Here is a 22,959-nt window from a genome sequence, read left to right as displayed (position 1 = left end):
TTAAACATATTTTTCTGACATATATAAAAATTAATAATTGTTTTTCTTTTTTTCTACTAGTCCCCATTTAGATAAGACATTTTAGGATGTTTCTTCTTAGCATATTCTTGGTTTTGTTGAGATAATATGGAATTGTAATTCTAAGTGAGGAATTTTCTTGATTGTATTATGAACAGATTATTAGTAGCTAATTTTTAACACTTGACTAATGTTAACTTTTTTTTGTATTGTATAATATTTTTTGATGGTTTGAGGCCACTCTGCTTTTTTGTTCTGTTTCTTTGTAGATAAGTTGTTAACTCTCTGCAAGCTGCCTATAATTTCATTTTGTATTAGCTAATACAGTAATAAATAATGATTAAATGTGATAATATTATTATCTTAGTGCTGATATTAAAAGGCATTTCCCTATTTTTGTACCTCATGCACTGCTAAAATATTTACATGTGTAAGCTGTACAAACTTACAAAGTGGATTCTGTTTGACTAAAACATATTGTAGTACTTTTAATTTTGATGCCTGCAAGTATTTTTCCTTTGGGTCCTGGTGACCCTTGTGAAATCTTTCACTCTGGGCATCCTGGGGTTGGATGGGGAGCTGGTTTGTCAGCTACTTCTTTGTCATCCTAGGTACTGTAAAGTCAGGTAAGGCACTTGGTTTCTTATGACTGGCCCTCACTCATTTCTTTCTCCAGGGGCCACTCTGTAATCATTGATTTTTGAGTGGTTACAGAGTCTTTTTTCCCCTGACACTACAGCACAATTTTAGTCTCTTATGTCATAGAATTGCCATAGCACTGACCTGAAGCAGTTGTCTGCTTTTTTCCTGCATTATAATTATATAATATATAATTATTGATTTATGCTATGTATGAAGGACCAAATTTGGCTTGTGAAAGCCAGTTTAGGAATGTCACTAATGTGGGCAAGTAGATCATGTGAAAGTTGAATTTATAAAAGTCTGATCCCTTGCATTTATTTTGGCAGACTTGTATTAATTTCTAAGAATACTTTCCTTGTCATTACATCTTGTTTTATGTATGTGATAAATACTTTTTCAAAGTTTTCTCTTTTTTCCTCCACTTGATTAATTCTGCTTTATTTTCACTGTTTGGTCCTCTTAGTTGCTAGATATTTTAAATGTCCAGCAATGTTTTCCTTGCTGTTTTAGTCTTGTTATTGTAGGTGTAGATGTAGATAAGTTTCTTACAGTGTGTGTGTGTGTGTGTGTGTGTGTGTGTGTGTGTGTGTGAACTATCTTCATTACCTGCAGTACTTGCTAAAGCACATTTCCATGTCTTACCCCAGACCTATTGTTTCAAGACTGAGGATTGGGGCTGTAGCATTCTTAATAATAATCTCAGATGACTCTTCTGCACTTAAAGTTTGAGGACCACTGGTTTAAGTTAATTAGTATTCTTAAAGGTGAAAGTGCCTTTAGCATTTGTGTAAGTTGATTGGGGGTGGGGTCCTTTAGGAATTGAATTATCATAGTACACTTAGTTTAATAAGGGGGCATAATTTTTGAACACACAGGGTTTCTTATGTTTCAGATGTTTCTCTCCATCAGTGCACTGACATGGTTTCCTTGTTGTAGAGGAGCTGTCTCCTCCTTCAGGCTTTCTCAGCCAACATTCCTACAGAAATCCAAAGTTTCAGGTGCATAGGTGGGATATTTGTTTCCCAATTCTTGTGGGGCAAATGTAGTCATCTTTATATTTGTTGAATCAAGGCATTAAGGAGTTGGGAAATGATTGCATAAGCTAAAGTTGCAATCTTCATATTTCTTTTCTTTCTTTTTTTTTGGTGTGTGTATTTGTGTATGAATGATTTCTGAAAGAATTTTTCTTGGGCCAAACATATCATATGAAAACTTATGTATAACTTAAAGAAGTATAATAAGATTACCATCCTTATTAGGATAGTAATGAAATAGAATATTTTATTGTACTGGAAGTTTCCTTTTTGCCTCACCCACGCTGCCCCTTTCACACCCCACCAGCTGCTATCTTGACCTTTTTTAAGTTAATGTTACTGTGGTATAATTTACATTTTAAGTATATAATTAGATAAATTTGGACATATAGAATATTTCTGTCACTCTCAAAAATTTCCTTGTGTCACCTTTCTCATTCACTATCACCCTCCTAATTCCAGGCAAGCATTGATCTGTTGATTTTGTTTTATTACTATAGATCAATTTTGGCTGTTCCTTGGTCTTCACATAAATAGATTTATAGAAAATTTCGGGTTTTTTTGTTTGTTTGTTTGTTTTTGCATCTGGCTTCGTTTGCTCCACAAAATATTTTTGAGATCAGACATGTTTTCTTACATGTATCAGTAGTTTCTTTTTATTGCTAATATTTTATTATAAGAATATTCCTATATATGTGTAGACATGTACTGTTAATGGATTTTTGGGTTGTTCCCAGTTTTTGACTCTTATGTATAATATTGTTATGGGTACATTTGTAAGCAGATCTTTGAGTAAACATATTTGCATACCTCTTGGGCAAATACATAGGAATAGAATTGTAATATTGCTAAATTTTTATTTAAAGTGATTGTACCAGTGTACATTCCCATTAGCAATATATGAGAATTCCAGTTCTACATTTTTATGAACACTTGGCATTGTTAATCTTTTATGTTTTAGCCATTTAGTTAATGTATAGTGATACCTCATTGTGGTATTCTATTTCCCAATTGACTGATTGTTTTGGACATATTTCATTGGCCATCTTTATTGACCAGTTTTTGAATTATCCAGTTTTACACTCACGGATCAGCAATAATAGTTGCTGCCTATTCTTCCAAGTCGGAAAATGCTAAAAATGTTAAAGATATTGCTACAGAGAAACACTTCAGTACAAAGTGCTGGTATGTTTATAAAACAAAATGAAATTGAACATTTTTTCTTTACTTAAAAACTAACACCTGATAAAACAAGTCTTTGCTGAAGAATGGGAACCCATTTCTTTATCATGCCCCAAACTAAACATTAAATTTATCTCTTCAATAATTAGTTGCACAGGAGAGATATTTTTGATGCTTATTTTGTTACATAGTATACAAAAATACTCTCACATTTTAGTTGACTCAGAAGTTTAAAAATAACTTGGAGGACCGGTGACAGGGGTGGGATGAATTGTGGAAAGGTAAGTAAATTGGGCAGGGAAAGATTTTTTTTAAAACAGTTTTTGGTCCTTTCAAAGACAAGCAAGAAAAAGGACTCTGATTTGAACTGAAAAAACCATACTATATATATGGTTGAGTTTTTGTTGTGGCTGTGTTCAGCCTGGAGGGACACTGGGCTATTGGGTCAGAATTGGCTGCAGAGCTGAGAGCTAGATCCTCACCAAAGCAGGATGGATGTGTGGGGTAGGGGTGTGGAGAGACAGACTAGGGATGATGCACCATTAGTGGCCAGGACCTGTTGCTATGAAAATACCAACATGAGAACCAACTGTACACTCGCATATACAAAAACTTATGTGTCTTATTTTTTTTATTTTTTTATTTTAGCGTATTATGGAGGTACAAGTGTTAAGATTACTTATATATATGTCTTATTTTATAACAGAATACACGCAAAATTAAGTGTCTCAGTTCCTAGTAGTGGAGCTAAGAAAACACTTGGCTGATGGTCTGGTGTTTTCTGTGTTTTCCTGTGAGGCTTCTGGGCTGGGTCTGGGTATTCTAGCAAATGTAAGTTCTTCACGTTTGTTCTTGTTTAAAAAATTGCTCTGGCTATTCTAGGTCTTTTTTGCATTCCCAAATAAAATTCCAAAGCACTTTGTACAGTTGGACAAAGAGCCTGCTGGGATTTTTGAATAGGATTTTGTTGAATGTGTGGATCAATTCTGACTGGATGGACATCTTAACAATATTTTAGTCTTTCAGTCCAAGAACATACTATATTTCTCCATTATTTAGGTTTTCTTTAATTTTTCAACAGTGTATTTTAAAGGTCTTTGCATATCTTTTGTTAGAGCTGATGTTTTTTGATATTATTGTAAATGATATTTCTTGTTTAGTTTTATACTCCAATTGTTCTTTCCTAGTATGTGTAATAGAATACAGTTGATTTTTTTATATTAAACTTTTGTATTTTGTGACCTTCCTAAATTCACTTATTCTAATAGTTTTCTTTATTTATAATATTTATGTCTTTTTTATTGTATTCTTTGGAGTCTTCTGTAAAATGTTGAATAGAAAGGGTGATAACAGGCATCCTTGCCTTGTTCTCCATTAGATATGGAATGCATTCAGTCTTCTATCAAGTATGATTTTAGCTGGATTTCTTTTTGTGGATGCCTTTTATAAGGTTGAGGAAGTTTCTTTCTATTCCTAGATTGCTAACATTTTGTTGAAATTTTTGTGTTGTAGTTCATTTATACTTCTGGATATACTACAGCATAACCATTCTACTGTTGATAAACTATTTGTCTTTTTATATATTTATGGACCATTGTGATTCTTTTCTGTGAAATTCACATTTGTTTCTCTTGTCTTTTTTCTTTGGGATATTAACATTTTTCTTATTGATTTGAAGTAGTTCTTTATAGCCTAACTATGACTTTTGTTTTTCCATTTACTGTAGTCCTCCCTTACTTATGGGGATATGTTCCAAGACCCCCAGTGTGTTGCCTGAAACCACGGATCATACTGAACCCCATTATACTATGTTTTTCCTATACATATATACCTATGATAAAATTTAATTTATAAATTAAGCACCTTAAAAGATTAACAGCAATAACTAATAATAAAATAGAACAATTATAATGATATACTGTAATAAACGTTATGTGCATGTGGTCTCTTTCTCAAAATATCTGGTAATTGAGTGGCCTGCTAAGTAACTAATGAGCAGGTAGTGTATCCAGCGTGGATATGCTGGACAAAGGAATGATTCATGTCTCGGATGGGATGGGGTGAGATTTCATCATGATACTCAGAACAATGCACAACTTAAAACTTATGAATCGTTTATTTCTGGAATTTTCCATTTAATATCTTCAGACCATGGTTGACTGTAGGTAACTGAAACCTGGGAAAGTGAAATCGTGGATAATGGGACAATACTATATGTGTTTTGCAGATATCTTTTCCTGTTTTCAGGGTGTCTTTTTATTCTCTTTATGGTGTCTTCATACATAGAAGTTCTTAGTTTTAATTTTGTCTTATATGTAATTAATTTCCTTTATCATTTGAACTTTCATGCTCTATTTCATAAAGATATTGTCATTTTTTGCCCTCTAATCTTTTTCTTGTTTTGCCTTTGGCATTTAAGTCTTATTTTACTTGGATTTGATTTTTGCATTTTGTTTGAGTAGCTATTCAAATTCATTTTCCTCTCTGAAGAACCAGTAACTTTATTGAACAGTTCCTTCTTTTCTCCATTAATACTCCACCTGATGACAGTATTTTTTTATCCTTGATTTGGGATCCTTTCAAATGTGTCAGGGACTCTTCTTTGAATTAAAATATTTTTATTATAGTTTTACTGAAAATGCTTAAATATAAACTAGGCATAGATTACATTCTGTTGTATAGCTCTTCTGCACGAAGACCAACCAATAACTTAAATGTAACCAAAACTACAAAACTAAGAAAATTCAGAATAACAAGGTTAACTTAATTTCACAGATGGTAGTGTTTTGCAGAAGCTAATTTGACACTTGCAGCTTCAACTAAGGAAATTATGTGTTTCGCGATATTCTTGTAGTATGTTATTAAGCTCTTGGGGGTAAATTTTATTTCATTTGTCATCCATACTGTATCTGTTACTGTGGTACTCAGTTGATAACCATTATTTTATAATGGTATTCTTGGACTTTTTTTTTAAGAGGCAGAGTCTCTGTGTTGTGCAGTGGCTTTTCACAGATGGAATCATGGTTACATAGTACACATTTCTGCTTAAATCCAGTCACCACTCAGTATCATGTCCATCGACTTATTTATTCTTTCTTTATTTTAAGCAGATTGAGAAATAAGTAATACACACACGGCATTTAGTTTGGTGGTGGTTTGAGCCAGAAATGCACATACGATCTGAAAGTTAAATAAAGTAATTATAGCTAGGACTAAGAGGATCTAGGAAGAATAGGAAAGGACTTGTAGAGGAGGTAATGATTGAAATGAACTGTTGAAGATAAATAGGCACTTTGTGAAGCTATTATGTGGAGCAAAGAGAGCAAGGACAATGAAACATAAAACGATTTGTGCCTTCTATTGTCTATTAGTAGCTTTATGTGGCTGGCTGTGGTATAATAAAAAAATAAATATTTGGTGTTTTTCCCTGATTCCTCGCACAGAGCCCCTAAAACCCTTGGAATTTACTATCTTCTGTATGTTAATAAGATGACTTTGGTGGGGAGGTCTAGGGAGGAGTTGTCACCAGTGGCCAATGATTTAATCAGTTATGCCTTAATAAAATCTTCAGTGCCTTACATGTGCTCAGGGTGGAACTCAGCATATATGGTTAATTTTTTTCTTTCTAATATTTTTTTGAGATTTATTCTTTAAAAATACAGAATTACATTATTAACATATTGTTAGAATGCAAACATTGCTTTTAAGGAAGTTATATCAGTTAGGATCCAATCAAGACACAGAAAACACAAAAATTAGAACAGGAATGGTTTAATACAGGCGTCCTCAAACTACGGCCCGTGGGCCACATGTGGGTGTTTTTGCCCATTTGTTTTTTTACTTCAAAATAAGATATGTGCAGTGTGCATAGGAATTTGTTCATAGTATTTTTTAAACTCTAGTTCGGCCCTCCAATGGTCTGAGGGTAAGTGAACTGGCCCCTTGTTTAAAAAGTTTGAGGACCACTCGTTTAATATAAAGAAGTGTTGACTAGTAACAGATGATTGACTACTATAGGGTAAACAGAAGAATAAAGGAAGAAGTAAATTTGGGAGAGGCCCTCCCAAAGCCAAAGGACTTTAAGATTTGATTCTTGTTGGAGAGGTTGTGATTTAAGCCCCCCGGATGGGGGAGAAGTTTACTGAGATGCTTCAGGTTTGGACATTCTTGCCAATAGCTATTTTATGGGGCTGGGAAAGAAAGTAGTGTAGAGCATATGCTTCATTAATTATATCTAGATAAATGGAGTTTCTAATATTCTGAGGGGTGTATCATATAGGTAGGTAGTATGACCGAAAGCTGTATGTATTTGCTTTAAGGAATTGTTTGTGACACAGATAGCTGCTAGGAATTATATAATATTCTAATTTCAGAGTTCTATTTAGAGTATATTTGTTTTATTAGCATATGGGAGCTTATTTTTGTATTGTAAGTTAATTATGTATATTTAAGTATGGAAACTAGAAATACATGGAGATTTAATTTGATAAAAGAGATATATTAGGAATCTGATTATTAGCATCAAAAACAAGTCAAATACATATTTCATTTAAATGGAAGATATGGTAACTCAATGATATGATTTGATTCATAAAAATTTTGTTTACTTGTTTTTTGGACTATAGACACTCTAATTTAAAAGTAGACTATGTTCCTAAAGATTTTGCAATTTGGGTGTTTGAAATTGAAAATGCATGTTCCTATAGAAACCATGTTTCCTGGTGATGTGTTCCACCCCCTGAAATGTATTTAACTCTGTATGAACTTAGTTTATAGTGCTGTGTAACATTATTTTTTGGAAGAATTGCATTTAGAGTTTCTATTTATGATGCATTTCTTTCATCTGGCTGTTAGTAGGGTTGGGAAATTCTCTAAGGAACATGGACATGATGCAGATATGGTTGAAAGGTTGGGTGACAGGTAGGGAGAAGAATTCTGAGGTGAAGGAGAATAGAAATCAACATTTATCTAGGACCAGCTGTATTCATTGCTCTTTGCTAGCTGTTTCTCATAAAGTATCTCATTTATTTTCTTAGGTATTTTTCTCTGGATTACATGAATTCTTAATATTGTTTGTAGTTCTGGGATTCTATACAAACACAGGAAGAGATTTTTTTAAATTCAGAATTCCTGGCATTTTTAGGCCTTAATGGAGACAGTAAGGTATAAGAAAGTATACCTTCAGATTTATGTGCCTGTAAAAGTATATGAATAATTTATCTTAATGCTAAAGTGTTGTTAACCCAAAAAGATTCTTCACTTTGTGGCTATAGGAAATACAGCATACCTGAGCCATTCATGGAAGTACTATATAGATGATTTGCAGTAGAGAATTTCGGCAATATTGTATTCTGCACAAACCTTCAAGTAAGATTGACAGGACAAGAACTAGGAAATGGAGCCTTCTGTGCAATTCTAGATTTAATGTAAGAGAGTATAGCAAGTTTGCTTAGTAAACGGGCCTGATTTATTTACGCTGCTTGAACCTAGAAGAGTTTGGAAGTTTACTTATTAGTTAGTTGGCCTGATTTATGTATGCTTCTTGTTCCTGTAGGGGAGAAAAAAATGCCCTCCGTTTACCCTTCTAAATTATTTGGCTGGGCTCCAAATTAAATTGACATAAGGCAGATTAACAGGAAAAACCCCCCCAATTTTAATTGTGTTTATATTAATGGAAGTCTCACAAAATGCAGTTGAAGAAGGTCAGATAATTAAAGATTATGTAACATCTTGAGCTACAGAAAGAAATAGGGGCTTGTAGCTTCTGGGGGTGGTAGCAATATAAGTTATGGCAGGTTGAAGGGAGGAAACGTATGGTGAATAAACGATGTCTTGTTATCCTTATAAAAAGTCTCTCAAGTAGTAAAAGTTGTCTAGAGCAGCCCTTTTACTGATGCAGATACTTTTACTAATGTGTGTGTGTATATATATATATATATATATATATATATATATATATTTTTTTTTTTTTTTTTTTTTTTTTTACAAAAGGACAGCTTTTCAGGGCTGTGCCTGTGTCTGTATTTTCTCAGAATAACAGCTCAAGATATGCCAAAGAAATATATTTTGAAGTGGCATATTCTGGTCTCCTATGGTCATATTTTGGGGTGCTGTGTACTGAGCTCCAGCATTCCCATCTTCAGTAATTAGTGCCCCTTTCCCGTGGATGAGCTCAAGTCTTGTGATGTTTCTCCATTTCACCTCTGCATATTCTGCTGTATTCATTTATTCAATCAATATTTGATTGTCTACCATGTACCAGGCATTGTACTAGGTACCAGGAGTGCAGTGATGAGCTGATGAACAACATAGTCCTTGCCTTTTTTTGGGCTTATTGTCTTATTGTAACCTGTGGTAAGTGCCAGGAAAATATCCAACAAAATAACTGAATGTGCAGACCCCTGTGCCTTAGGAAGGAGAATGGTATTTTGTAGACCCTGAATGAAAGAAGAAGATGGGGGAAAGCAGTGCAAGGTGAGGCTGGAGATAGAGACTGTGGCAGGCAGAGGGCCCTTAAAGAGCTATCAGAAGGATAATACTATAGGAAAATTCATCAGGGAGGTCACAGAATATTACCTTTGAAGGGAAATGAAAGGTCAAAATCACAGATTAACAACAACAAAAAGTCAGGAGATTAAGTTTTTTTTATATAGCTGGGTAGGCAGGTTTGGATTTATAAACATGAAGGACATGTTAGGTACTTGACATTCTGTCAGTGAATTTTAGAAGTTTCTCGTTATGGTAAGAGAACATGAACCAGAGCAGTTTAGTGTTAACAGGTAGATCCAGAAAGTATTTGATATATGTATGTTGTTGCTCACTTTAAAGGCAGTTTATAGGATGAATTAACCCTCTCCTTGTGAGGTAACTTTTAAATGCTTACTACTTGTTTCCTTGACTGCACTTGATTCCAGAGTTTGAGAGTGCCATGGGATTTTCTATCATGTTGTTTTTTTTCTCTAGTCTTAGAAAATTTGAAAGCTTTTTTAGAGGTCATTCTAAGGGTTGCCTTTTTCCCCCTGAGGATGGAAACATCTGACTTTCTTTCCTTGAACCCAGTTTCATTTATATTTGGAAATTCAGTTAAAGGAGTCAATGACTGACTTATGAGTCACTCACCATTTGATGGAAATCTTTTCTGCCTTGTAGTTAAGTGGTGCTTTAGTTGTCTTTTACCATTATCTGAGTATTTTATGTCAACATAATAGTGCAGTTTTGCACTGAGTTTTCATTTTTTACTGAATCTTTAATCTCCAGTGTCAGATAGAAAGTTGAGAAAATACAGAAAGGACATAGGTTGTGGCATTTGAAAAACTTGATTTTATTCCCATCTCTGCACTTAACTAATCTCTTGAAGTCTCTGTTAGCTTAAAACGAGAGTAACTTCCTAGAGGATGTGCGTGTTGTGTGTGTGTGGGTGTGTGTGTATATATATACATAAAATGAAATTATATACCGGAAGCATTTAAAACAGTCTGGTATAGGGAAGTTTAAACTTTCTTTCTGAAGGTTCAATTGAGTGCTGAAGTAAACTGACAGTAAGCAGATTAACAAGAGAAAATGCATGCAAATTTATTGACATGCAAATGTGCACAAGAGCCACACCAAATTTGAGACTCAAAGAAGGGCCAGATGATTGAGGCTTAAATGTTCTCTTCATAGAGGATAGAGAAGTGGGGGATGCAGGCAATTTTAGAGGAAAAATAAATGATTTTTTTTTTTTTTTAGGAGAAATGAGTAGGCCCAAATTGCAGATAATAGCCTGGCGTAAAGTTCCTCTGGGCTCTGGGGGAGGTGGCAACAAAGTTATGGGAAGATGAGAGACAGAACTGCACTGCAGACAAAGGTGGCTTTATGTAGGTAGTTTCTCAGGGAATAGCCTTTAGAAGAATAGTTGAAATAATAGGTGAAAAATCTGTCTGGGCATGGTGACTTTTCCTCTCTTGCCCTAGGAGTTAATCTTATCTTGTTAATGTAGATTCCAGGGAAGGGGTCTAATACAATTTCATTTCTTCTGGATGAAATTCTCTCTGTCAGTTAAGGGAACTTCAGAAAGAGCCCCTCCCTGTGCTTTCTAAGGGAAAGGAGGGAAGTCAGTAAATGTCAGCAAGGGATGTTGGTTCTGAAGCTTATTTCTGAGGCCTGTCAGTCTCCTTTGTTCAAAGCAATCAGCAAGCCAAAATGCCATACTTTGGGTTATTGTTTTCTGAGCCTCAACATTGTTATACAGCAAGAGCATAATAAATGGTTATCTTCTTTCCTTGACTTAGGCCAATGATGTCTTTTTTGCATCCTCAAAAAGTTATACTGATGTTAAGTACACTGCTATTTTTACTGAAATAAGACAATAAAAAGACCCAAAGTTAGGTAGGATCAACTGGGGAGGGAAAGGATCTGTGAAACAGTCTGATTCTTAATTTTTATTGAAATTGCCAATACCTCTTTATCCCGGAAGTGTATAGTACTGTATTTTACACATAGTAGACACTTAAGGATGTAATTGTACAGTAAAAATAACATTGAGGAAGGAGTCTGAAGGCTTGCATATAGTTTTAGCTTCTTATTAATTTTTGTGATGTTTGCAAGCAACTGTATGTCTTTGGATGTTGTTTCTTTCCTGTCTTGGTTCAGCGATGCATACGTGTTGAACTCACCTCCCTATACTTTAGTAGATAAAGATATCCATACAAGAAGGACCTTGGGGCTCAGGAAAGGAGCTCTAGATATGGGCATGATTGGATTTGATCAACCTTGGATCTGAAATTGCTAGCCGAGGAGAGAACCATACACAGGATGCTTCTAATTGAGGACCAGGATATATTGGACAGATTGGAAGTTAGAGAAATGGGAAGATATACACCTTGAAAGTCAAACCAGGGCCTTCATCACAACAGAAATAGCAGAAATGAAAAGTGTTAATAATTGGAGGAAATGAAAGTGGAGAGTTTCAAAGACAGAAAAAGCACAACCGGAGGATGCCAGTAACAAAGGGGAAAACTTTACAAATGAGGTGGCTTCTCTACCTTAAAGTTAGAATTTTTCTTATTGTTTACCTCTTGATCTCTTTCCCATTTCTTGCTAACTTAGCTAAGAAAATTCTTTTACCTTTATTTTCTTTTCTACTCACCTTTCTTACCCCTTTCCGATTTTTTCTCTTCATTGTTTCATTTCAGTAAAAAATTTATGAAAATATGAAAACACAAACCATGCTGGAGATACACCTGGGTTTGTTCCTAGGATATTTAGTTGGCTTTATAGTAAAAGGTAAACAAAACACCAAAAAACCATATCATAATTTCAAAGACCTGCTTTCTCTTCATAAAATACTCAGTATTCTTATTGCATCCTGTATCAGTCAACTATTGTTATAACAAACCACCTCAAAATCCAGTGGCATACTGAAATGTTGTCACCATGTTCACAGGTTTGCTGGGTGGCTGTCTTGGCTTTTCATGTGTCTCTTTCAAGGCAAGTGGCCTACCTAGGTCACATTCTTATGGAAGTTGCAGAAGTTCAACAGGGCAAGCCCAACCATGCAAGTGCATTTTATGTCTCTTTGCATGCTATCTGCTAATATGCCATTGGTTTAAGCCCATCATCAGTGCCACAAAGAAATATGCTATGTTTTTAGTGGCAGGAAGTGAAAAGTGGCAAAGGGTGTGGGTAGTGAATATAGGGATGGGAGAATCGGAAGGCTAGCACAGGCTGTGTAATCTTTTCAGGGGATGGGAAGGGGCACTCCAGAATGTTGAAGCTACTATTTAGATGGGAGTCTGTTACATATAGCTGAATATAGTTTCTAATTGATACCTGCCTTATTTTAAACTTTCATGTAATTTGTTTAGGGCTTTTAATTTTGGGGTATATATGTTATGCATATTGAAATTGTCAAGCATGTTTTGAAATGCACATTTTAAAGTTTTAACATAAACAAATCTGAATGCAGAACATTTAAAAACTTTTTATGTTAAAATAAGTTCAAATTTAAAGTTGCAAAACTAGTACAAAGAACTTCTGTAACTTAGTTTGTTTCCTAAAACACTTGAGAGTAAATTGCCCACATCATGCCTTTACCACGTAAATACTTCAATGTCTATTTCCTAAGAAAAAATATTCTCTTACCATACTGTAGTTATAAAATTCGGTTATTTAATATTAATACAATGTGATTACTAAACAGTCTGTGTTCACATTTCTGCAGTTGTCCCTATAATATCCTGTGCAGAATTTGGTATGAGATGGAGTCAGGCTATATTGCATTTGGTTGCCTTGCCTCTTTTATTTCCTTTAATGTGGAGACTGATTCTTTTTCTTTCATGATATAGACATTATTGAAGATAATAGAACAATTATTTTATACAAATATCTCTCAGATTGGTTTGTCTGATGCTTCTTCAAGAGTAGATTTAGGTCATGCATTTTGGCAGGGCTAGATCACAGGCTCTATTGTGTCAGGCTCACACTGCCGTTTTGTCTTTATTAATATTAACTCTGATCCCTTGGTTAAGATGGTGACTGTTAGGTTTTCACTGTAAAGTTATTCTTTCTCTCTTTATAATTTGTAGGCAGGGAGTTTGAAACTTTGTAAATACTCTCTTTTTCATCAAAGTTTCACTCAGTAGTTTTAGCATTCATTGAAGAGTCTCAACTGACTTATTACTGAGATAAATATCAAACATTTTCCAAAAAGATTTCAGTAGATCCTAATGTATTCTGGTGGCTGGGCTTGTTTTTCCTGGCATATCCATTGTTATTTCTTTATTTTTTCGTACTATTTTATAGTTTCTGAGAACTGGCTTTAAGAAATACACAAGTGTAGGGAGGAACTTGGTTCTTTTTAAGGAAAGATCAGGGGAGGGTGTGATAGTGGAGTCCTATCCTTCTATATTCCTCTCCAATAGACTGTAATTGATTTATATAGACAAGAAGGATAGAAAGAAGACTGAAACAAATGGGGGCAACTGGTCTATTCAGTTTAGGATCTATGACAGTTAAATTGGAGAATGAAATGATCCTCTTTTTTCTTTGAATAGATCTTAGTATGGCCATGATGTAATGGCCTGCCAAGAGCATGGCTTTTTCAAACACCCTAGATGATGTTCTCCTAGGGTTTAGCCAATGTGCAAATGACTCCTTTTCTTGTTGGGAGGCATAAATGAAGTGGTGAGGAATGGGACAGAAACTGTTAATTCAGTAAGATTTCTTGGGTAGTAATATAAAGAAGTTTCCTTTTGGAAACATGAAAATGGAATAAGGGCTTTCCACAGAATGGTTCATTCTAAAACATTAAGGTTTGGTTAGTCTCTCTCAAGTTCTATTTTTCTTTTCTTTTCTTTTTTTTTTTTAACTGTAGTTTACTATATTCTGTATTTATTGTTCTTTTTTTTTTTTAACCCAAAGGTCATTTATTTTCTTCCCCTTGTATATTTTGAGTTCAGAGTGTAATGATTTTGTTTTTTTCCCCTTCCTGCTAGCACCAACAGACGTTTTTGAATCAGCTGAGAGAAATTACTGGGATTAATGACACCCAGATACTACAGCAAGCCTTGAAGGTATGGCCTCTATATTATGACATACAGTTTGTGGTGTATCCTTATCTCTAGTACATACCGTCTTTCAAAGTTGAGTTAAATTATACCAAATAGTAGTAGTAGAGAGATAGGAATGGACTTCTACAAAGTAAGATCCTCACTTAACACACTGAAATTTTGAGCATGTTAGCTTTCAACAGTCTAATGTTCCTACAATGCCTTTAAGTGACAGATATTCTCCGTATATATGAAATGCTTTTTAGGCAAAATGGTGGGATGTGAATCCTAATTTCAATGGATGATTTTACTCTACGACTGTGATTTTAGAATTAAATGGATTGCAGGGTAGGGTGGGTTAAAAGAAGATGTGGAGGAAAACAGAAAAGTAGAAAATTAATAGAGGGCCAAAAGCTTTTCTCCCATTTTTTTCTCCCAAAATGGAAAAATATAAATTGACTTCCCATTCAACTAGTTATACCTTAAGTACATTCAACTTCAAACTTTTCAGTATATGCAACAAATAAAGTGCATCATTTGGAAATATCTTAGTTGTAACCTCATTTCCACACAGAGATACTCAGATAAATTAAATCACATGGATATTCCCTTTGAAAAAGATAAAGTGAATGAAGGCTATTCAGGAAATGGAACAGTATTTTAAGATTATTTGTATATTGCTACTAAAGGCTGAAAACAGTATAGCATTTTTGCTGTTATAGTCGTATACACAGCTCCAATCTTTTGGAACTTGCTTCATGAGAGACAAAGTTAATTAGGTAATTCTGAATTCTGAGCCAAAAGTTCTTTATTGGTTCTAGAAATAATTTATTTTTCAGATGATTGTAATCAAAATCATCATAATGGTAACGACTAGCACTTATTAAACACTTACTAGTACCAGGCATTATTTTAAGTAATTTATGTGGGCTAGCTCCTCCTCATAATAACTCTATGAGATAAGTAGTATTTTCATTCCCATTTTGACTCTGAGGAAACAGAGGTTAAAAGTAACTCACCCAGGATCACACAGCTAATATGTGGAGGAGCCTGGAATAGAAACTAAAGCAGCCTGTTGCCAGGGTGACACACTTGATTTCTACTTCTTTTACTAAAAGCTTTGCTTCACTTTATTTCCTGATCTGGCAAATGATAAAAAAGTACTGTTTAGAACATTAATGGAGGGCTCATGAAGCTACTGTAAGTATTTGGAGAAGAAGCAGAAGTGTCACACCTCAATTTTTATGATTATTACATTTAAATGATTGCTAGCCCCTTCTTTATTCTGGTAAATAGCATGATTAAATCCTTCCATGTCCATTTTCAGAAAGTACTTTTCCCATGCATTATATATCGCTGAGTGTCAGGCTACAACCTATCACCTTGCCAGGGTAAGTTTGGAGAATTCACTATTTTTTTTAACTTGGGAAACATATAGGACCAATTAAGTCTTGTCCATATTTCCTTTGATGAAAGTTGTATGAGCATAGGGTTTTTGTTTTTTTTCCAAACTTTTGTTTCAATTACCAATAGCTGGGGGAAAACAGTGTATTTAACCTTAATTGTTGCCCATTATAAATTTGTAAGATATTTCATAATGAGTTGACTCTTTTAGTAATATACTGACAAGGAGTCTACTTTTGGGCAATACAGTGTATTGATTATTAACAATTTCAGCACTTTTAATTTGAACATCTATTTTTAGTCCTATAAAGCAAATGACCTTCAATTTGTGTAAATTCCTGCCTCATTTAGTTTTTTATATGAGGTAGTATGTGAAAAACACTTGGCACATTTCTTGGCATATGAAGTGCTCAATGCTCAATAAATGTTAGTCATCATTATTACAACTTATTTTATGATTAGTTTACTTATCTAACAATAGAGTGTGTTATGCCTATATTTCGTATGAGTCATTTAAGAATCTTAGAGTGATTGTGAAAGGTAACATACTTGAAGGTAGTGATGCTTTTCAAACTGCACTCTTCTCTCTCCTCACTGGCTGCTAGAACTACAGTTGGGGTAGATTTTGTGGACGTCATTCTTCTAGTTACTTGAGCCTCAAATTTTGTATTAATCCTGATCCTACTTCTATTACTTCACACATATAATAGATAGCAAATAATGTTTCTTAATACATAACCAGAGTGAACCTTTTAAAATGTAAGTCCATATGCCATGTCATTCCTTTCTAAAACCCTCCACTGGCTTTCTGTCACATTCCTGTATATATGCTTAAGTTCTTAGGGCCTACACAGCCTTCCAGGTTTTTGCTTTCTGTTAAAAAGATAGCTTCATTATGAATATCTGATTTCCTGTGTTGTTTCAGTTAGTTGTATTAGAGCTAGTGTTATATTTTATTTATTTATTATCAACCATATAGAGAATATAAAGATATTAACTGGGCAAGTCTTTTATCATAATTTTGCTATTTTAAAAATTCTTATGGGGGGATGGACACAATTGTAGCTCTGACTTGGGCGAGGCAAAGGCAATATATGTAACCTAAACATTTGTACCCCAGTAATATTCTTTTTTTTTTTTTTTTTGAGACAGAGTCTCACTTTGTTGCCTGGACTAGAGTGCCGTGGCATCAGCCTAGCTCACAGCAAAGTCAAACTCCTGGGCTCAAACAATCCTTCTGCCTCAGCCTCCCGAGTAGCTGGGACTACAGGCATGCGCCACCATGCCTGGCTAATTTTTTCTATATGTATTTTTAGTTGGCCAATTAATTTCTTTCTATTTTTAGTTAGAGATGGGGTTTTGCTCTTGCTTAGGCTGATTTTGAACTCCTGACCTTGAGCGATCCTCCCGCCTCAGGCTCCCAGAGTGCTAGGATTACAGGAGTGAGCTACCTTGCCCGGCCCCCAGTAATATTCTGAAATAAAAAATAAATAAATAAAAATAAAAATTCTTATTCTAGCATCTGCTTTCTTTTAAATGAACTTTACAAAAAATTTGTCTTGGTATGTTTTTTATGAGCACTGTGTAAAATGTATATATTTAATTTGGGTTAGGATTGTCATCTTGATTGTACTGAGTATTTCTGTCTAGAGTTCTGTGTGTCTCTCCATACTATCAAGCTTCAGTATATTTTGCTATTTTCTTCCTATGAGTCCTTGACATTTTTCTTGTTAAGTTACCCCAAGGTATGTATCTAATACCCAAATTAAAAGGAATATCTTTTAGTGTCCTTGTTTGCAGAAGTAATATTAATATTTTAAATATTCATTTTATACACTTTTGTATGGCAAGTTCCAGAAAGCAGTTTTTTAGTTTATTTATTTGTTTAAAAATTTAAGTTTGTGATTGACTTTTATTAAGCAGATAGGAAAGTAATGAAAAGCTAAGCAATTAGAGAGTTGATTTTCATATTATATTATTAGTTTTAATTAGTAAAGGAATTACTGTTGGTATAGTATACTTTGTGTATGATGAATTAATTTACACAATAAAATTAGAATCACGAATAATTTCAAATCTGAAAGTGATTTTTGATATAAAGTATTAGTTATTATGCAAAAAATTGAAAAAGAATTTACTACAGTATATGGAATTATTCCAAAACATTTGATGTTCCTGTCTTGATATTTGAAGGATAGTAATGGAAACTTGGAGTTGGCAGTGGCTTTCCTTACTGCGAAGAATGCTAAGACTCCTCAGCAAGAGGAGACAACTTACTACCAAACAGCACTTCCTGGCAATGATAGATACATCAGTGTGGGAAGCCAAGCAGACACAAGTAAGTTTTCTTTTGTTTCTTACTATTTTAATAGAAACATACTGAAAATTTTTCCTGGTAAGAATTTTGCTTAAGCAGAAGTTAAGAACAAATAAAGAACTACTTTAACCATGATTCTTTTTAGTGTAGTTGAAAGGAGGATATATTTTTATTAGCTTTGTTATATTGTTTTCAGATTCAAAGGAAAAGATTTTATGTATCGTTTCATAGAATATTTCATGTAGTATTTGTTGCTTTGAAATATGGAACAGCTACAGTTGTCATATTCATAAAAGGAAGAATTCCTTGAATTTTAAATGGGCATAATCATTTGTTTTGTGGATTTTAAGTGTTGTTAGAGGGCTTAGTATTACTTTTGAAGGAAAAGTATTATATCTAATTACTGACAGGCTTACTATTTAACACAATTTTCCGTATCTCTCACCCTCTTCTAAATAAAGATTTGGGGAAAAAGTTAATACTGTGTAACAAAATCCTCTTTCATCCCAAATGAAACAAAACAAAAGGCCTTGGAAAAAATATTTTGGAGATACACACACACACACACACACACACACACACATAGAAGATTTTACATGGGACTTTAGTTTTTCTTCATGATATGAATACTTTATGCTTATGTAGCACTTAGAGTTTTTAAAAATATGTTCAGCTACCTTCCTATCTCATAATTTAATAATTGTACTATATAAAATATCTATTTTTATACATTATGGATTTGCAAAGTTTGATTATTAACATGTATTTGAAAAGAATTTCTGATTTTGTTTATAGACCATCTCAAAGTTAGGAAACAATTAGACAGAGCCTATTCACATACCTGTTTATATGTGTTGATTGACATTAAACACTGTTTAATGTTTTTTGATAAAATATTTTAATTTCCAATTTTCATGGTAATCTTGGTATTTTTGCTTCACAAGTGATATTATGTAAGCCAAAGCTGGAATGCTCCTCTCTCTCACAGTTAATAGGTGATGAGAGAAGCTTTGTATATGTGAGACACACCCACTTACTTATGTCCAAGTTCAAGACAGACTGTGACTTGGCCCCTGTCCACATCTCTGGCCTCATTTTCCACTGCTTTCCTCCTCTCATTTTACACTGTGGTAATACAGAGCAGCCTGAGGTTCTTATACACCCATGTTACTTATTTTTTCTGTCTTTACACTTGCTATTTCTTTTGTCTGGAATCCCCTATGGCCTTCCCTTTTCTAATCTAATTTATTCTGGTTTTAAAAGATTTAGTTCAGGAGCTGTTTTCTGAAGAATGTTTTCAGTGGCTTGTAGCTTGGACTAAGTGCTTCTCCAGCATCCAGGGCATACTTCTGTCTTAATGAGAACTATGTTATTTTGAAATTATTTGCTTGAACATCATGGTGCTCAAAAATGTTTGTTGGGTTATTTTTGTTAATGTGTATAGAAAAGCCCTTTCAAGACCAAAGAAAAGGGAATGAGGTTGAGAAGCTTGCTGCAAGAAATTGGAAAACAGAAGTGGTATAAATATGATAATAATGAGCATTTGAGAATAACATCTCATCTTTCAAGGTTCTGAGATTTGAGGGGGAAAAAGAAACTAGTTAGGTAGTAAAAGGAAAAAAGAAAAGGATAATTGTAAAGGCTATTGGTTTCAGTGAAGCAAATAAGAAATTGACTAAACACAGTTAAGTGTTCTAGTTGAAAGGATAAAAAGATTTTAGAAAGGTAGCTGTGAACTCAATATAGACAGTACACTTTGTGACGTGAGGTAGCATTATTTGTGTCTAAAGGGGAAAATTTGGATTATAAGAGTTAGAAATAAGAGAAGATATCATATTTGCCGTGTACTTAAGCCAAATGTTAACACATGTTCAAGACTTTAGATAAGGAATAATGATGTTGTTATGGAAGACAAAATGAAATTTGAGTAGATGCCCTTAGGGAGAAGGTGACCTAATTTCAGAAGACATGTGTCTCATTTGCTGATTATTAAAAATTTTTTTGTGTATATGTATCTCTTGAAAAATAATTCACTAAGTAATTTTATTTTCCACTTGAAATAAAAGGTAGAGAAATGGAGTTTTTGATTTCATCTCAACTGATTGTTGTCTCGAGTAAATTGCTTTCTGTTGTGGTTTCTTTATCTATAAAACATGCTACCTTTTTAATCAGGATGCTAATTGGGATAGTGTATCCATAAAGTTGGTTCGAGATTGAGAAGCAAACTGTTGTAGAAATTTAATGTGGTGATTGTATTATGATAGTATCAGTATCAAACTGGAAAAGAAATAGCTGATGGAAAAACAATAGTACTTTTGCATTTAACATAGTTGTGCCATGTTTTATAAAGTTCTTAGAAGTATAGCTGCCTTTAGGAAATAACCCCGATTCAGCACTTAAATTTAGACAGTGTAACACTGTGTCATAATACAGTATACGTGGTCTAAAACTGAGAAGGTAAGCAGATGTTGTGCATTCAGCAGGTATTTAAAAAAACTCTCTCTTTAGATTATTGTGCAATTACTGTTGAGAAGAAATGAAATCTGTGTACTTTTAATTCTTGGACCAGAGTGCTAAAATTTACATGTGGGAAGGAAAGATAGGAAATAATTGCAAATGAATATATATTCAAATGCAGGCCTCTACTGAAAAAATTTGTGTAAATGCTGTAGGAATGTAGAATAATAAAATGATCACAGTGTGAGGAAGTTTTCAAGGGATTGTTGTAGATACAAAAACACTTCTTGAGCATTTTCTCAGTTTTATATGAAATACATTGTTATTTGAGAGTTGATTATAGTTTAACTTAATTCTTTCAAATATGGCAGGGATTTTTATTTTTAGTCATTTTTTTCTTTTGAAAGTATGAAATTTCTTACAATCAGTTCTAAAGCATAAAGAGAGTCATGCTGACTTTTAAATGTATCATCTATTAATTGTAGTACTGATAAAACATCTTTATTTTGAAATAAAAATTTTTAATACTAAATACATATATTTCCTTGATATAAGCTGCAATATAACTGCTTACAATTGAGTGTCTCTTTTAGAAGGAATAAAACACATTTAAAAAATTATTTTGGTGACTAGAAAAATTCAGTTTTTAAACTAGTATCCCTTACAAGTTATATTTGGAGCTTGTGGAGAAATTTTCATTTATGTATGTCTGATATATCAGAGACTAAAATAAATTATGTCACTTGATTTGAAGAGCACTTATGTTTGTGAGCCATCATTTAATATTGAACAAGTAATTACATTTTCAGTAGTTAGTAGAAGAATCATATGCCTTTTTAGTGTATTTTTACCTTTCACTTTTGAGAAAAACAAGAAACATTTCAAGGAAAGCTTGTACTCTGTATATCTGTGGTACCCAACACCCCTCCCACTCCTTGGTCCCTGGCCTGCTAGGAACCAGGCTGCTCAGCACTAGGTGAGTGGCAGGCCAGCGAGAGAAGCTTCATCTGTGTTTACAGTCGCTCCCTGTTGCTTGCCTGGGTCACAGCATAAGCCCTGCCTCCTGTCAAATCAGGGCCAGCATTAGATTCTCATAGGAGCACAAACCCTACTGTAAACTGTGCATGTGAGGGATCCACGTTGCATGCTCCTTAATGAGAATCTAGTGCCTGCTGATCAGAGACAAAGCTAAGGCAGTCTTGCTAGCTCTGGGGAGTGGCTACAAATGCAGATTATCATTGGTGGAAAGGTTTGACTGCACAATACATGTAATGCACTTGAATCATCCCGAAGCCATCTCCTGACACCTGTCCATGGAAAAATTGTCTTCCATGAAGTTGGTGCCTGATGCCAAAAAGGTTGAGGACTGCTGCTCTACATAACAAGGAATTTAGAAGTAGTGTACCTGGTGTCTTTATGTTACTTTGGTAGCATTCCATACTGTAATTTAACTCTGTTGAGTCTGGGAAAAGGCTGAAATCATTTGTAGTATAATAAGCAAATATTCTAGGCAACTTCTTTCATCACCTGGCTTTCCTGTCCAGACTAGACCTGGTAGATTGTTAAATGAATTCCTCCTGCCCCCAGCTTAAATTGGCAATAAAATTGTTTTGGAATTTTGCAGTCAAAAATATTAATGAAAATGGGACTAGGACACAGTGTAAGGTTTTGAGCATTATAGATGTACTTAATAGTCAGAGGACAGATTCTGCAAAGTTTTTGTATTTTGGCAGACTCTGTCATAGACATGACCATACAAGGCTTTGCCCTATTTGAGATCTAATAGTAATATTCTTTATTTCTTGACCATTAAATTCTTTTGAACTTTTTTAAAACAGGAGAAAAACAGTATATGCCTACCAGAACAAGATGTGCTACAATTGAGCAATCAAAATATGGATCAAAAGATAAGAGGGATTTGGGTAGGTAATTTTAACATAGAAAGTAATACCACATATTGACTTAAGTTTTAGAGAAATTAGTGTAACACATTGGAATGAGTATTAAGTGATAGACTCTTCAAAAATTTATAATCATTGTATTTTTTCCCTAAAAACAACTTGAATCATTTGGAAAGACGTTGAGGTTCTGTCCTAGAATTCTGGGTATGGTTATATTGCTTGGACAGACTAATGGTGATTTAAGGATCAAGTGATAAATATGTACCATACTAGTGCCCCTATCCCTACTGAGGATAACCTACTATGGTAGTTTGGAATTTAATTAATTGAACACTGATATTTTTTTATTCCCCAAATTTATTATTTTTTCAGATAGAAAAAAATAATGCAATGAAATTTAAATCTTTTTTCCATAGAAATTTCTAATACATCTCTTTTGATGATTTGCCAAAATCAAAGTTAAACTTAAAACTGAT

The 22,959-nt window shown here is 33.9% G+C and overlaps 1 protein-coding gene across 7 annotated transcripts in view; it reads left to right on the top strand.

Annotated features, from left to right (window-relative positions):
• Positions 1–22,959, top strand: part of USP25 (ubiquitin specific peptidase 25) — a 137,256-nt gene that overhangs the window by 5,640 nt on the left and 108,657 nt on the right. For 4 of the 7 annotated variants that reach the window (XM_012786013.3, XM_012786011.3, XM_012786008.3 and 1 more), the window contains exons 2-4: positions 14,351–14,428; positions 18,002–18,146; positions 22,421–22,504. In XM_012786013.3, the coding sequence (XP_012641467.1) occupies positions 14,351–14,428; positions 18,002–18,146; positions 22,421–22,504 (307 nt within the window). The remainder of the gene's footprint in view (positions 1–14,350; positions 14,429–18,001; positions 18,147–22,420; positions 22,505–22,959) is intronic. The other 3 variants (XM_012786014.3, XM_012786012.3, XM_012786010.3) reach the window with 1 other exon arrangement.

Source organism: Microcebus murinus, chromosome 1 (genome assembly GCF_040939455.1).
Source record: "Microcebus murinus isolate Inina chromosome 1, M.murinus_Inina_mat1.0, whole genome shotgun sequence".
Classification (NCBI taxonomy): Eukaryota; Metazoa; Chordata; class Mammalia; order Primates; family Cheirogaleidae; genus Microcebus; species Microcebus murinus.
The sequence above is the reverse complement of the archived record's forward strand: the minus strand, read 5'-3'. Positions and strand labels throughout refer to the sequence as shown.